The sequence below is a fragment of the Phoenix dactylifera genome, chromosome 7 (genome assembly GCF_051530095.1).
Source record: "Phoenix dactylifera cultivar Ajwa chromosome 7, Ajwa_hap1_PhDact_Kaust_v1.1, whole genome shotgun sequence".
Lineage (NCBI taxonomy): Eukaryota > Viridiplantae > Streptophyta > Magnoliopsida > Arecales > Arecaceae > Phoenix > Phoenix dactylifera.
Window position 1 is genome coordinate 7,436,413 of NC_143196.1, and position 17,388 is coordinate 7,453,800.

Consider the following 17,388-nt stretch of genomic DNA (forward strand, 5'->3'; position numbering starts at 1 on the left):
TCTTCTAGCCATTAGGGTTTCTTTCTCATGTTTTAAGTGACAGTTAGGATTTGTTTAATTTAAAGGTCATGATTTAGTAACGTTATGATTTTAAGTACATAAAAAAGGTTGTTTATCTCTTTAATGATGACTCGTTTGATAGGTGATTTTCATTGTAAGAAAACAAAGAAGCAAGACTCGGCTATCTCATGTCCTCTTTTCTTATTCTCTCTAATCCTATTATTTTCTTTCATTATTCTCTCTCTTTGCCATTCTTCTACTTTCTAACTATTATTCTTTCTTCTCTATTGTTTATTTTCTGAGATTGATAACAAGCATGAACCTGATATATTTAACCTGGTTATTAACTATGTTTTTGCAATATTTTTTTTTATCCTGCAGGGATCAGGCCCTGCAATCGCTGTGATCACCCTCACTAGCTATCCAGGGACGTCCCTTCCTTCTTTTCGCTCCTCTTCTCCAGCCAATCTTGTCATCCAACAGGAAGTTCTCATGCATGCCCTTAGCCTTTGTTCAATCTTAAATTTCACTAGAGTCTCTGGAAATATGTGAATAATCACCAAACTCTGTGCACACAACACACAAATTTCAAATAATAAATACCTTGAAAGTCCTCCATAAGGAGGCTAGAGCCTCCATAGAAAGCTCATAATTTCCCTCTTTCCCCCCAATCCTGCAACTAATTCCAATCTTTCCAAATTAGCGCTAGTAGATAGCAAACCTTAAAATCATTCTTAAAACCTTTTTCATTTCACAAGCCTAACCCAAACCTCTTTCATCTTGTCGGTATCAAAACCAAGAGGAACCTACTTTATTCTTCCTTTCTTTTCCTTGATATCCTTCCTTCAGCATTGTTTCAACTTCAAATACTGAACTTGATATTAGCGACTTTTTGATGTCTTTACTCAAAATTGTAAGCCATAAACACTCAACTAGCATCTGTCTTTTCGAACATCATGCCACAAGAGACCACTCCAAAGGCAATTGCAAATTCTAGGAGCTAAAAAAAATTAGCAGATGCAGGTTTTGTCATTGATCAACCAGGTAATAAAAAGTTTCCTGTCCATGCAGCAGAAGCAAATAACATGAGAACATTCTTTAGGTACATATCCAAGTCACAAAAAGAAGATTGGCAGCCCTAGTTTTCATCTAATGGCATAAATTGTTGACATATTTGAAGACTTTGACAATCCAAGTTACTATATAGTTTTAGAAATGTCTAGACACTAGACAGTTTTCAGGAGTCTAAGTCACTACAGTGCTACTGTAGCAGGTTCTATTCACAGTACAATTGCTGGCATGATAGCATGTTAGCATTCATGATGAGACATGACTTACAGCAGGCTTTGATTGTTTTGGCATGACCTCCCGCATCTGATTTTTGCTTGCTTCTTTCTTCATGTTTTAACTAGTGGTGAAGAATTACTTTCTTCAAGAGTTGATGCTGTAAGAAAGGATTAAAATGCAGACATACCAACCTCATACTAGCCAGTATGCTGACCTTAAGCATGCAGAAGTGGGGTCAAATAAACTCTGTGGTCAACTAAATGGTCTAAACCAGGCGCGAACAGTAAGTAGTGGGCCAAATTGGGGCAATTTGGAGGCAGATTGGACCCAAATCAGCCCCAGATCAACCAAAACCAAGTAGGATCTCCTGGGATGACCTTTTACTTCCCTTTTTAGCATGTGCTCACCAGCTCAGGGTGGGAACGAGCTAATGAACAAATCATGATCTATCTAGACCTATTTGTTGTGCGGTTCAAGCAAATATCATCGAGATTTTGGGCTATGACAATGTTCCGGGTAGGTAAGTTACTTCTCTATCCTTTCTTATAATTTTCAAAAAAATGAAAATAAATTAGTGTTAAATTGGACAAAACTATGTTTCTTTATGCCGTCGATGGATTTAGTGGTTTTTGATCACCTTATCATGCTTTAGAGCATGAATCTGGCATCAAAATAAAGTTTGTTTTGGGTTGAATCCCAAAACCTACGTCAGCAAATTATATAAATCCAAACTAACCCTCACAATTGTATTCTTCATTTGTTACTAATCAAAAAATGCTAGTTGTAGACTTTCATCTCGAGCCTTGGTAGTCTTTAGTATCATCCATCAATTCAGTGATGGTGAATAAACTAAAATTGGATTTTAATAGTTGACTTTAACACATATAAATGTATTAATTCTAAGTCATGTAATGTTATGCCGCAAGTATGCAATACCAAAGCAAGTGCACATTGAAAACCATGGCCATGTCGCTTAAGTCAATAATCATTATATTTCTTACAAAAACAAAATTAACACAATATAGCATAAGAAAATATAAAAAAAATCAAGGCCAAAATAAGAGATACCAAGGGCATGCTGACCATGTTGGTGGGACACCTTAATTGCAAGTTGAAGGCTCAACAAAGGTTAACACCATAAATGGTAGCATTCTGTGCCAAAACCTTATTTTAGTCCTCTTCACTTTTTATCCATGTCTTTATTAGTTTTTCTTCCAAAATAATAAAATATAGTGTATTTTTCTTTTAAATTGAATTGAACTTGAACCTAGACCCAACTTAATCTACCTGAAACATGAACATATGCATGCATGCATGCATATATTTTAGATAATCGTCGGGCTGCGAAATTGTTTTATAAGTAGTTATGTCAAATGTTATATTACAAAAAGAAGAGAATACTGTGATTTCTTAATGTTGCCATCACGAAATCAATTTTGACCATTGCTCAGGAAATGATCAGTATGACTTGTTCTATTCTAGACATTTCTTGAATGTGCAAAACTACTGTGCTTTCATTTTATAGTTGATTTCCAAGGTTTCAGATCTTGCAGAATAGCTTTGTATGGCTCACTGGCTGATATGGTATGTACAATGCTAATACAAGGTACCAATATTTATTGAAACAAAAGAAGCTCTGAGAACACAGCTTTTGAGCTTCAAGCCCAAGGTACTGAGCAGTCATTGTACTGAAACATAAGAAGGTGTGGAAACACACCTTTTGAGCCTTGATGCTAGGTAGGTGGTCAATTCAGGATTACATGCATGTTCAAGACTGTTATAGTCAGTGCATGCCAGTTCACTCATTGAACCATCTTGAACGATGTTGGATACTAGTCCTCGATTGGTATGGAATGTATGGGTCAATATGGGCTAATATAGCGGAAAATTGAAATCTTAGTTGATCCACTTGTGCATATCAGAACAATTTCAAGTAGCTTGCGTTTGCTACTTTGTAACTTGTAAATATTTTTTGGTTAATTTGTGAGTCAGGACCTGCATCCTTCTTTCGTGATCCATGGTTACTGCCAAAAAGAAAATATTATGATTTTTCATGAAATTTGGTAGATTGTTGATCTAGAATTAGGCTTACAATTTACAACTGGACTAGCTCCAACCAGGTCAAGCATGACTTAGACCCGACCCGGTTTCCTCTACGTCATCTTTTTGGGTCTGGATCCAATCAGTTGGCTATCTGCATGGGGTTGGTTCAGGTCAGGTCCATGGAAAATTTTCTAGAACCATCAAGTCATTTAGGCTAGGTCAGGTGGCCATTATTTAATATTTTTTAATGTTAATCTCAATAAAATAACACACTTAAATTCAAATTTTATACCAGCTGAAAAATATAATCTTTTAATCAGTAAACATCATTCACCATTAGGACCCATTAAAATGCAAAATAACAGCCCTTATGATGGCCATTATGGTATTCCCATATAAACCCAATAAAGGACTGAAATGAAATGGGTAACGACAGCTACAATTTCCTTCACAGGAGTAAATAATGGTTTTGGAGGGGTCTGTTATTTTAGGATATTAATATATATATATATATATATATATATATATATATATATATAAACAGAAACAGCCCTTATAACGGCCACAATGATATTCCCATATAAACCCAGTAAAGGGCTGAAATGAGTAACAACAGATACAATTTTCTTTTGCAGGAGGCTGCATGTACACCTTCTCATGAAGATCACCGTGGTGGAAGGCATATTTTGAATGTCTAACTGATAGAGTGGCCAACCGCTGCAACGGCAATAATGGTTCTTACACTAGTCATCTTAGCCACAGGCAAAAAAGTCTCCTCATACTCTATGCCATACTCTTCCTAATGGGTTTGGAGGGGTCTGTTATTTTATGATATTAATATATAAATGGACAAGTTTGGAAGTATCACATTACAAGGGCATAGGTGTCATGTATGGCATGGTACATACAGTGGTGCCTACATATAAACTCATGGTTTGTTGATATGCCTCAATATGGCATGCGATACATACTGCAGTATAAAACATACTCTACCTGGTATGTCAGTTTCATAAACCTTGAATATGAAATTATATTTGATATACTTTAATATGTGTATATATTAATTAATCTTAAAAGAGATTTATCTGCTAATCTGGAAAACTGATTGAAATGCATAAAAACACTACATCTAGTCATGATTCCACAGATTCTGTATCTGCTTGAGATTTGGCATAAAAAAACCAAAATCATGTGTGAACTAAAAACAAACTCTCCAACTCCAAATCAAACAAATACAGATCACTAAACTGGTATTAAATTAAGACATAAATTCTGCAAACAAGAAGTTCATTCTGAAAAATGCCACACCAAGCTAAAGTGTCAATATTTGGTATCCTATTGGGCAAGAAAAGTCTCTAAATATAAACTAATCATAAAAATTTCAAAAGTTAAAATATCAGAAAAATATGCTAGAAAATAAACCAAAAGTTTGCCAAAATCAACAGCTCCAACTAAACAACACAGAATTTATTTAATTAAGTGACAAAAAACAGCATTGATTACAATAATTAGTTAATCATAACAAAATGAGATAATCAAACCCTACTTCTTGGTGCAAAGAGGCGCAAAAGCAACAGAATAACAACAATTGCATTTTAAGATTCCAAAATGATCAACAAAACTAAGCAGAAGCTTTAGAGTACAGTGATATGGGGGAAATTAGACCTCTAATAAACAGGAAGGCATCTCTTGTATATAATACTAACATAACTAATACTAGACATTTGCTGAAAGAAAAACTTAGGCAAGTCAAACTCATCCACTACGTGATGAAAGTGTAGAGCAGCATGCTGCAGTGTGTCCTGCAGGTTGGTGGGCAAACCTTCAACTGGTCCGTCAACCAAGATAGTGAGAGGTTTGAAGATGGATTATGTTATAGACTGGCCATTAGGCCATCCAAGACTCACGCAGTAGTTACATACATATGCAGGAAAACAAAAAAGCTTTTACAGTTTAAACCGAAATCAAAATGGGTAGGCTGCAGATAGATAGAAAGCTTATACATAAATTCTGTATAGAAGGAAAGTTGTTTCTGGTAACAACTAATCCATGAAATCAGGACAACAACTTTCTAAAAACAAAGGAAAAAGGCATCGACACAGTTGTAATGTGGATGATGTCAATTTTTTTAGCTCAAGGGAAGGCAATTAGTCTGCTGATTGGGTTGCCCGTTTAAGAAGAGATACTGATTGTTGTAAGCGTAAAGCTTATATATTCCAGGTATGCCCTGTATTCATGCTTCTCAAGTATGATTTGGCCATTACCATATAGTATTGCATCAATGTATTCCTTCATTATCAAAATAATATAAAGAACTGAAAATTTGAGATTGGTGAGCTGTGAGCATATATCCTAAAAAACTTATGACATGAAATAAATAACAATTAATGTTGGCCAGAAATTTCTAGCATGTATGATACCTTCAGCTGATGTCGAACTTTCCACTCTAGTTCCACCAGAATCATTCTTAAACTTTAACATATTAGAAGCCCTCGTATTTGCAGCTGTGGAAGATATATTTGTACAGTCTCCACCTGTCCAAACAGCATGATTGTTTATGGATTTACAATATCTTGTACTAAAATACAATCACATAGAGAAATTTGAGAGAAGTGCTAATGCTACCGGCAGTTGAGCTTGAGTATTGTTCAGCTGGAGCTTCTCTACTTGGAATTTCAATCCTATCAACTCAGAGGATCAAAACTCTCGGTGAAAAAATATAATAGTCAAAGGAAAGAAGGTTATTGATCGGCGACATACTTGATCCCTGAAGACGAGAATAAAGATTCCTCTTTTGGACTAGCACTCTGTGGCACCAAAATCCCTGTCACGAATAAACAGTGCATAACAGGAGAGTACAGTATTCCTAGTTAACTAGTCAACAGCTAATTATAGTATGTGAACAAATTGAAGAGAAAAAAAAGTGAAAAGTTGACGTAGTGTTGATAGCAGGTTCTAACAAGGAGAAACTATGATATGAATCCTTTGTCAACTCCTTGTTTTTATTTTTTCCTCCATCCTTGTTCAAGTCCTTCATAGGCATGAATAGTGACAAAGGATCCCAAAACCAGCCTTAGATCTATGAATAGGATTGTCAGTTTCACATTACATGGAAGCATCATGTACACATGGAAATAAATAGCATATAATCATTAATCCGGCCAAACCGGACAACAAGAATCAGGAAGCATGAATGAAAAGTACTCCTAAAATTCTTGCACATGCAGCTTCTTGAAAGTAACTGAAAGCTATGCATGTGCGGAAATGAGTTCCTGTTCCTGAATGTGTTTATTGGTGTACTTGACAATTTTTGAACCCAAAAGACCAAATGGAGTACTGTCATGGTAGCATGTACAGACACACAATGGTGCGAGATTGTATATATTCTTCTCATGTATACCATATTATTTATATTCAAGACTGCATAACTGAATCAAGTCTGCTCGATACATGAAGTTATCTTCAAAATATAATTTTTGTACTGGAAAAGTGAAATAAATTGCATTAAATACTGATGACGACATTCCTTCTTTTAGAAATTAGTCAAGTGACAAGGTAGTGCCACTACTTCCAAACCATACAAACAACAAGCTTGACATGCAACAAAAAAAAGGTCAACTTTATCACATTTAACAAGTAGTTCAGCAAGGAGACGCTACTCTAAACATCGACAGTCTTCACTATTAAAATAGCTCAATTACAAAAAATTGTTACTGGTGTGAAGTGAAAAAGAGGGAAGAGTCTTTGGTATAATTGTGCCATAGTCAAGGTGAAATATTTAAATTAAAGTATGAGAAATTACTTTTTCACAGCGAAGAAAGCATCAATATCAAATTTAGTCACATGCATAAATATCATGATCTACTAGCAATATTCTTTGAAGATTCATGATACCGTGTGCACAGATAGACACACACACACACACATACATAGGAATATATATACCATAGAATTCACGAAATAATTGAAAAATTCACAAATTATCCAACTTCGGAAAGTCTAATGAATTATTCTGCAAATTACTCATCCATACAAAAATATATCAATAATTCATTAAACTTAAAGTTAATTTGTGAATTGTTGACTAGTTGATTGCTTTATAGTGTGAGTAGAAGTGGTTTGGCTGTTCTGCATAGGCTCGTGCTCTAAAACAACATAACATGCAGCCATGCCATGGGATGGGATTCAGGAAGAGGTGTTCTGCTGACTTTGGGATTACACCAATAATAAAATATTATTTTTCCCAAAAAGGAGACCAGAAATCATTCCTATTCCATTCTCCTTTCTTCCTTTTCCTTCCATTATTTTTCTTCTACCCATCTCATCTTCCCATATACTGATCTTGGTCTGCTTCTTTGGTATTTGATATCTATTATTTTGCTCTCTCCATATATATAAAAATATAGTCATGAATAGTTTTTATTATTTTTTAAAAGATCCTGAAGTTCTGCTGAGTTCGCTGGATTTTTTCCAAATTCTGAAATCTAAAATTCTCAACCTTGCCAAATTAACCCTAAATATTGAACTCATGACTATTAAGGAAGGCCATAACATCCCGAACCACCCAGTTCAGGGTGTATCGAACCATGCCGCCCTCAAATTAAGATGGTACACCTGTTTGGTTCGAGACAAAGCCCTAACCGAACAATATAGCAACGGACCGAGTTGAATCGTCTGATTCGGATCAATTTAGGGTTTTTGACCCTCTCTCCCTCTTTAATTATTGAGAGGGAGAAGGAGAAGGCCTCCCATGCCTTCTCTAACTTCCCTGTTATATATATTTTTTTCAACTCAAAAAAATCAAAGAAAGAGGCCAGATTTTGTAGATTTCAGCCCAAATCGACGCCAAAAACAGGTAAATGGCCTTCTCCCCTTCCGTCTCCTCTCTTTTTTTCTTTTCATGTTGAAATCGATAAGAAAATAGAAAAATGAGGGAAGATCTTGCCATCATTTCGGACTTTAGCATGATTTCATGATATGCTATAGATCTATGAATGATCTATGCAATGCAGTTAAACTCATAATTTTTCGTTACGTCTATGAATTTTTTAATTTAAAAATATTATCAAAATAAAATATTAAAAAAATCTTGTAAAACTAGTAGCGTGTTTAGGGGTACGCAAGCCATTCTATATCTAAATTTAGTAGCAATATATTTAAGTTTGAGTATGATCATGCACAATAGCACATAGAGACCTAGGCTCAAGTTAAAATAAATTTGAAAAAGATAAGTGGTCCAGAAGTAAAATTAATTTAACAAATAAATTTGAAAAAAAATAAGTTTGTTCATATCCATGGGCTAAGAAAAATAAAAATAGCATCCCTAGTAAGGCGCTACCCTGATACGAAGTAAAATTAATTTTTTGATTATTTTGTCTAAATATTATATTTTTAATTAAAAATAATCAGAAATATATAAATAATACAACCAATTATGAAAACTTAGTATTATGTATGGATAATCCAGAAGTATTTTCTAAAGTAGAAAACTGATTTTTTGCATTACAATAAAAATTACTATTTTTAAATAATTAATTAAATAATGATCAATTGAGATAAAAATATATGTAGCACCCTTGGTAAGGTTATACATTATTTTGAATCAAAATATAGTTTCTAGATATTCCGTAATTAACTATCATTTATTATATAAAAGTTAGTTAAAAATATTTAGTGAAGCCTAAAAAATATTAACATTTGTATTATATATAGACAATGCAGAAGTATCCATTAGACTAATTTGGTTATTTTTTTATTACAATGTAATTTCACTAATTTTATATAATTAATTAAGTAATTATGAATTGATGTAAAAATATTTGACATATGTTTGGTAAACTTGCAGGAATGGATGCATGAAGGAGGAGCATGACATTGATTGAGTTCATAGGGTCATGAAACCAAATCGGCATCACTGAATGTGCAAGTGGTGTGATAAAGAGTTCAAGGTGGAGGGTTTACCAGATTGAAACAACATCTAACTAATAGTTATTCTAACGTGTCTGCTTGCCAGAATGCCTACAAGAGATCCGCAAAAAAATAAAGCACTTCACCGATTTTAAGGTAGCCAAGCAAAGAAATATTGAGAAGAGATGGTGGTCAAACGCCAAGCAACAAAGCCATAGTCATACTGCTCCAGGGATCCAAAGGACTATGAGGCATCCATCCTGGATGACGAGGAGGCGTAGATTCAGGATACCATCTAAGAGTGCCGAAATGACTAGCGGTAGAAGGAGATAGCCAGGCACAAAGCTCAGCTTAGGCCCTCACAGTACAAGTCAAGCCCTAGTTTTGAGTCCACCAGGGCAGATCCAAGCTACAGGAGGATCTCATCAATCAGGAAGGTTGTCACAACAACGATGACGGTTGTATAGCCTCTATGTTTGGAGCCTTTGGCGGTAAGAAAACAAAGAAGTCCAAAGAGATTCTAGCAGGAGCTGCCATTCATGATGTAGATCTGCGTGCCTTTTTCCATCAAAGATTCCAAGCAGCAAAGGATTGACGTCATGCTGGTGAAAAATATAAAAAAGGACATGTGGAGAGTTATTGCATCCTGCTTCCACTTCAGCCACATTCCTACAAATGCAGCAAACAACACATTTTATCAATCTACTATTGCCTCCATTCAAAGAGCCAGTTAGTGTGCAGATCCTCTTGAGCTGAAAGATTTATATGGTAAGCTACTAGAAAATAAGTTGTTAGAGAAGTGGGTAGCACCCCACCAGAGCAAGTAGGACACCTATGGCTTAACTCTGATATGTGATGGTAGGACGGGACCTAGTAGGTGAAGTATTATTAATTTTCTGATATATTGTGACAAAAATATTTTGTCACAAATCAATTGATGCTTCGGATTAGGTGCACGATGCCCATTATGTCCTCAGATTGATGAATGAGATTATAGACCAGATACAGGGGCAGAATCTCATGCAAGTGGTCACGGATAATAGGCCACAGTATAAGGCCATAGGGGAGATTCTAATGGCAGGTGGTCCCATATTTTATGTACCCTATGTGCTACACAGTACATAGATCTGATGTTGATGAACATCAAAAAGATTCGTGGAGTGAAGCAGGTTGTCAATACAGCCCAATCCATTACTAAATTTATTTACAACGATATATCGGTGCTATCTTTGACAAGGAAGCATACAGGGGGTGAGATATTGAGGCCAGCAAGCACTTGTTTTGCCACCAATTACATTGCACTTCATAGCCTTATCGAGAAGAAAGTAAGCCCGCATCAGATGTTTGTCAATGTTGTGTGGTGAAAGAATAGATATGCCCCTGCAGGCACTGAAGGGAGGCATGTCAAGGGCATAGTCACAAGCCAACAGTTTTGCCAGCAAGCCGAGAGAATTGTGAAGGCTATTATACCTTTGTATCGAGTGCAAAGGGCTGTGGACAGCGAGAGATACCCTAGATGGGCTTCCTTAATCACATGATGATGGTTATCAAGGCTCAAATTGGCAGGTAGACCTAAAGCATGCCTAGGAATATATTGAAGTCATTGAGCATAGGTATTAGGTAGTATTATCAGAGGGGTCGGAAGTTGCATCTAGCAGGTAATGTTTATTCATATAGTTTCATCATATTCCTGTATGATCTTATACTAAATCAACTACAAAATGTATTAACAGCCTACTACTTGAACCAGAAGTTTTAACACAGCATCCCAAGAATAGATATGGATGAGAAACTTCTGGTTGCCCTATGCATTGTCATATATAAGATGGAGCCTACTCTGGAAGTTGCTGCCTAGTATCTGGAAGAGATAAATTAACTTGAGTAGTGTACAGGATCATTACTTTGTCAACTCATGTAAATCATTGACAATGTCAAATTGGCATCACATTCTATATATTTTTTCAATAGAAAAATGTTTAAGGAGGGCTCCCAAGGCTTCAGCGACAGGCTAGCTATGATAAGCAAAGGAAGCATGAATCTAAGTATTTTGAGACACCGATTATAACTACTCTAATGTTTTATAATTATTAGTATCTGATATGCAATTTTTTTGAATGCATTTGCAACCGAATGGTGGTTTACTTCGAGCAATCATCTAGGAACCTTTAAAGGCTAGCGATCGGGATCCATTGGCAGATGGCCTCCTCCAGTGACTGTGAGTGCAACTGGTATACCTTTGCCTTTATGCATAGCAAACAAAGATACCATCTCATGCAAAAGTGCCTCATAATAATATGAAGGTTGGGGAGAGTCGACCATTGCAAGGCTCCATGTCCGAGACATTCTTCTAGAGATTTGATAGAGTTGCTTAAGAAGAGGCCACCATGATACCCAATCTACTCAAGATAGAGGGTGCAAACGATCCACCCAGTAGAGCCAGGCAAAGAGAGACATCCAAGAAAAAAAGGCAGCTCTTCAAGCCAGCATGAAAGGAAAAAGAAAGGAAGTTGTAGTTCCGTTAGAGAATCGAGGAGTCTGTTCGCTCATATTCAAAGATCCAAGAGCCCTCGGATAATCGATTGCCCAGATCGTCCTATGATCCAGCAATGATGACAGTTCGAGCGATGATGCATCTAGAGGCCAGGAAGGTAGCAATGGACATGGCACGATAGTACTCACAACCCCAGGGCCGTCTTTGATTCACCGATGGGTCCTAATTCACTCATGCTAAATAGAATAGAGACCACGGTGCACAACTTGGTAGAGCCCACAAGAAAACCATTGCATACAGAAGACGGGCCCCTCGAGGTCATTCAATATATAATGATGTTGTTGTAGATAATATTGCACATGTAGTAGGGTCTCTAGACATATCTAGATCTGAGTCATACACTGGATCCTATTACACACGACCAAGCTATGACCCACATAGATATAGTTGATCTGAGGCATCGTATTTGAGTGGATACTATCTTTCATAGCTTCTAGTAACTTACGGGTTGGATTTCACTATCACAATCTTCGGATGGCCAGCCAAGTATCAGACAGAAGAATAGTGTCAAGATAACTATCCAGCAGGCAGGCAAGAATATGCAGCAATTCTATAATCTTGGAGTAGTATCTCAGGTTCAAACTACGATCGTGATCGTTATGTCTACGAGAGACATCTACACTCTACAAAATTTTAGATCCAATACATATTCTGCACTTTCAATACATTAAATCGACTCCATTTTTTGTATTGTATGTATATTCACTTATAAATGCTTTAATTGTATTTCAATTTCATTTCATAACCAAAAAGGCATCAAAACAATGTCAAATTTCAAATTAAACAATCATAAACATTAAAATCATAAATGGAAACAAAAAAATTGAGAAAACAAAAAAAATAAAAAAAACAAAAAAAATAAAGAAAATGATGTCCAGTCAGATGACTGGTACATCGGCCCATACCGTGTGTCGGTATGATACAAAATCAGTACCATACCATATCAGTGACCAACTGGTACAGCATTCAATACCAGTTCAGCGAACCTTGCATATAAGAAAATATTTATAAATGGATGTATAAGCTTCTACCTATGCACTTGAGCATCAGTGAACTTGCAAAACTATGCCTATTAACCAAATCTTCTAGTCCTGTATCACATGTCTCTTTTCTACAACAACACTATACAATTAGTATAGAAACAATGATTATTGTCTTTGATTAGTTATTATAAAGAAGAAGATGCTCATTTTGTAGGATAATTAATTTCAAAATTGCAGAATTTTGATTCTTAGCATCCAACACTGAATACTCTAAAATTTGGAGAAATAATGAGTGATTCCATGCTTTTACTGAATGAGAATTCCACAGTGACATCCAAAATTAAGTTGGTATATTTTCTGTTCATTTTACCAAGAAAGTGGTTCATAAAGAACATAGGACTCATCAAAATATCTGTTCAAATATTTAGGTGTAAAGAAAATAGTAACTGTGAAAGGAAAATATTGCAGTGAAAGTAACAACTTGTACAAACATAAGGAAAGCAATAGTATCACAAAAAGCAGCATGAAGCTTTCTTTCCCTCACCTTGCACATTGTCCATTGCAAGAAGATCAGTTTTTGCTGTCCCATTGACATGAGACATGTCCTGTTGTTTGCACATCAACAAGCACAAGGGAACGTGATTAAATACTAGACAGCATGAAAGTTAATAAAGAATACCGACATAGTGAGAAAATGTAATACCGGCAGAGGAAAGCAGGGTGAGTTCATGTATGCTGTTGTATAGTGATCGATACATTGTGTCTTATTCTTGGTAGCAACATGCTCAGCAATTTCTTCCCAGCTTCCCAATCCATACATATCAATACCCTAAGGAAACAAAAAGGAAAACATCAGCCTTAGAATTGTAAGTTATCTTGACAAAAGTAAGCCAGATTCCTTCATATATATGCTAATGCCGTCATCTTCAGCACTTTATATTAGAAGTGACAGAAATTTCAGGAATACCTCTAGAAGCAATATTTCCTCATCTGCATTCCAATCTGAACATAGTAGGGGAAATGATTTGCTGTCCTGTTGAAAAAGAAGTGTGCAATCAATATATATCCAATCTGTCATCGTCTCAATATAGCAGAAATATCAAAGAGAGAGAGAGAATGATACAGTTAACAAAAGAGAGAGAGAGAGAGAGCATCTTATATGTCATTTGCAGAGTACTTAATGATGCAATAGTTACAAGAATCGATGGTAAACTAGAACTCTCAATGAATATATAGGATGCAAAATTAATGAGACCAACTAAAATATAAAAAGTGCGTGCAGATCATAATGGACCAAGCTTCAGTTAACATTCATGGTAAAAAGACACCCAGAATTAGTTATATTCAGTCAATTCGCTCTAGCATACCAGACAATCAAAGAGAATAAGAATGTCACTCTAATAACCAGTGACAACCGAGCAAACAGAGATATGTCTCTAGAGAATTATGTGCTTGCCATAATGGATTTATAATGTCATTGACTGTCTTATGTATTTATTTATACCCATTTATTACCAAAAAATGTCAATATATGTAATCCAAACTGAACACAGAACTCAGTGCAAAATGAAAACATAACTGTGACCTAAGCCTCCAAAAAGATTCTTTTCCTAGTTAAAACCCAAGCAGCTGATAGCCTAACTTTGTGCAAGACATCAACATGCCAAGAACTTAACCTTATTTTCTTTGTGAATGTAATGACCAACCATGCATCCATGAGAAATTCTTGAAATTGAAAAAGCCTTGGGAATCAAGAATTACTACAGGGTCTACTTAACATCAGAATCACACATTTATGTCTTAAATATCAATGACCCAGCATAGTGCTAGAAATTTATCAAGAAAGCCAAAGAGGAACACACTGCAAGTTGCAGAAGACGGTAAAATATCACACTTTTATTTTAATAGTACAGGCTAAACATCACATTTAACAACATTTATTTAACATTTCTAAGCAACAAGACATCAACTCAGAGATAGTGAATCAGCAATAATCATTACAAAGAAGACAGAGTTGCACCAACCATAACCCTGTAAGGGTGATCGCTTTTATGTGGACTGACTTCAGCACCCACAGAAAAGCATTCCACACATAGATCAAAATCAGCACATATCGCGCACTTTATGCGAATCATCCCGGAAATGTCCTTGTTGCAGTAATTGCAATGATACTTCCTTTCTTTAGTTCCTGATATAAGCTCAAAAGAAAAAAAGAAAAAAAACAACTACCATAAGACAGGATTTAAATGGCAAAAGATCCATATTTGTGCTTATGATTATGTAGTATAACAAAGTATTGAATAAATTACTCACGAAACTATACCACAAGATCTCAAACATTAAAAATTATTAGTACAATAAAGAAAAAAGCTCAAATGTCAGAAACTTTAGAATTTTGCTGTTCTAGCAAGAAAACATGGAAAACTTCAAGAATAACCAAAAGAGTTCTTTCATAAAGTTTAAGGTTAATATGCTTTGTATGTCATATAACTGCAATGCCTTTGGAGTCAAAAGATATTTCTATTTTCAGAAATCAAGTCCTAATTATGATTGTTCTTTTGAGAACCAGAGGCCATTTTCTTTAACAAAGTTCAATTCTCAAATTCCCGCATTCATGTTCATTAGGGCATTCATATACTAGAAGCTATTTTGTGCAACATGTAGCTCAGCTGCACAGAGGAAACAGACCTGCGTCTAAGGTTTTAGCATCTTCTTTGACTGGCACAGCTCTTCGCTTCTTTGATCTACGAAAGAACAACAAAATGGAGTTTACTAGACAGGCAAAAATGTATGTGAAAAAGAAATTAAAATTATACATGTGAATACAAGTTGAAGAATGAATGTAATAATGACAAGGTGCAGCATTTTATACAAGTAGTGAGTATATATGAGCCATTATGACTAAAAAAGCATGTGAAAAGGAAATTAAATTTAGTCTATCTTAACTTCGTAGCAGTTTTTGGAACCGGAAACAAATAAAGGGGAAAAAAGAAAATAAAAAGACTAGATTATAAAATAACCATAGAGAGAATGGTAGAAATGTTTACAGCATTTTCTCTATTATTCCCATAATTACTTGAAAAAAGTAACCGATTTTTTCCATAACCATAGAGAGAATGGTAGAAATGTTTACAGCATTTACATAAGCTTTTTATGAAAGGTATGGAACCTTGTGTAAATTTTCCTTTCCTGATTTTTTCCATCAATTTTTTGAGAAGAAATCTTACTCCACTGTTAACCTTAATGGCATAATAATGGTACAGAAATTATGCCATCAATTATTTTATTTTGTCATTTTCATCTCTAGCATAAGTCATAAGTTTACTTCAGCAATTCCAGAGCAATGCTGTCAGCCTCCTGTATCTCCTTTATTTCTTTAAATTAACACTTAACAGTACCATTGTGCTTCCTCTTTACTCAACCAGTCTTTACAAAATCATTTAAAAGATCCATAAATAAGACCAATTGAACTTAGATCGTATATGTTTAAATCTGAGTTTAATAACCCATCTGGTTTTAAATGCCAATTCCTTTCAATCCTTGTTGAAGTCACTATTTTTTTGCTATCTTAAAATAGCACATCCATTATTATTTCCACTACCAATTTGCATAGAATGTCAACTACCCCCACATTCCTAAAGTTCTCCTCATTTGACAAATTCTAAAAAAGTCTTCATAATTTTTTCAGTAATCTTTAGTCATTCACAGATACCCTAGCATGAACCTTGCTTAACAAGAAGGATATATTCAGATCGTTACTTTTCCTTATGCTCAATCTTTTGCTTCTTTATATCTATATATTGCTATTTTCAAGCTTAGAATGTAAAACCTATGGAAATACCGCATATTTTACCTAACTAAATTTTTTCCTCCTTGTTGAACTTCTTATTTTTCTCAAATTAGTTTAGTCTATAATCAGATGCCAAATGTTAAAGCATAACATCATTTTTTTATTTCTCACTCATTGACTCATGGACCTTTACAGAATAACAAATTTCCTTGTACATGAATATTTTACCTTTGAAACTCCAAGATCCAAGGGCACAGCGGGTCCGTTTGCCCCTAGTTTATTGTTCTGTCTTTGAAACACATTAATCATTCCTCTTATAGGATTCATCACCTTCTGCATGGATTATAATTAATCCTCTCACTACTCTTCACACTCTTTCTACATATGTTCATAACCATTCACCAAAGTTGAGTGACTAGTTAGATCTCCATATAATGAATATTCCCATGACACCCAAAATTTGTCAGATCTCCATCCTTCTTATCATAATATGCACATAGTAACAATAACTTAGACACACTGCGAATCCTGGATCCACAGCTCCATCTCCACCCCACTTCCAAATTCTGTTTTCGATTTACTTTCTAAAATCCATCTCAACTCATCCACAGGCACCTATCAAACCAACAATCCCCTTCCCTCATACATAATCAATCGCATGTCGATATCTTTCCAACTAAAATAACCCACAATTCATCAAACGCAATGCCTGCCAAATCCCACTGAACATCCTGAAGCTTTTCCGAAAGATCCAACAAAAGAAATAGAAAATAAAGCAAATAATTCCAAGAATTCCACCCGGAATGTCCCAAAAATCATCAAAATGG

The 17,388-nt window shown here is 35.2% G+C and overlaps 1 protein-coding gene across 2 annotated transcripts in view; it reads right to left on the reverse strand.

Annotated features, from left to right (window-relative positions):
- LOC103714915 (transcriptional adapter ADA2-like) overlaps positions 1-17,388 on the reverse strand; it is a 40,163-nt gene that overhangs the window by 22,492 nt on the left and 283 nt on the right. For both annotated transcript variants that reach the window (XM_008802380.6, XM_008802379.4), the window contains exons 2-9: positions 15,460-15,515; positions 14,796-14,959; positions 13,739-13,804; positions 13,475-13,600; positions 13,316-13,376; positions 6,091-6,154; positions 5,956-6,011; positions 5,751-5,864 (exon numbers count right to left, since the gene is read on the reverse strand). In XM_008802380.6, coding sequence (XP_008800602.1) covers positions 5,751-5,864; positions 5,956-6,011; positions 6,091-6,154; positions 13,316-13,376; positions 13,475-13,600; positions 13,739-13,804; positions 14,796-14,959; positions 15,460-15,515 — 707 coding nt within the window. The remainder of the gene's footprint in view (positions 1-5,750; positions 5,865-5,955; positions 6,012-6,090; positions 6,155-13,315; positions 13,377-13,474; positions 13,601-13,738; positions 13,805-14,795; positions 14,960-15,459; positions 15,516-17,388) is intronic.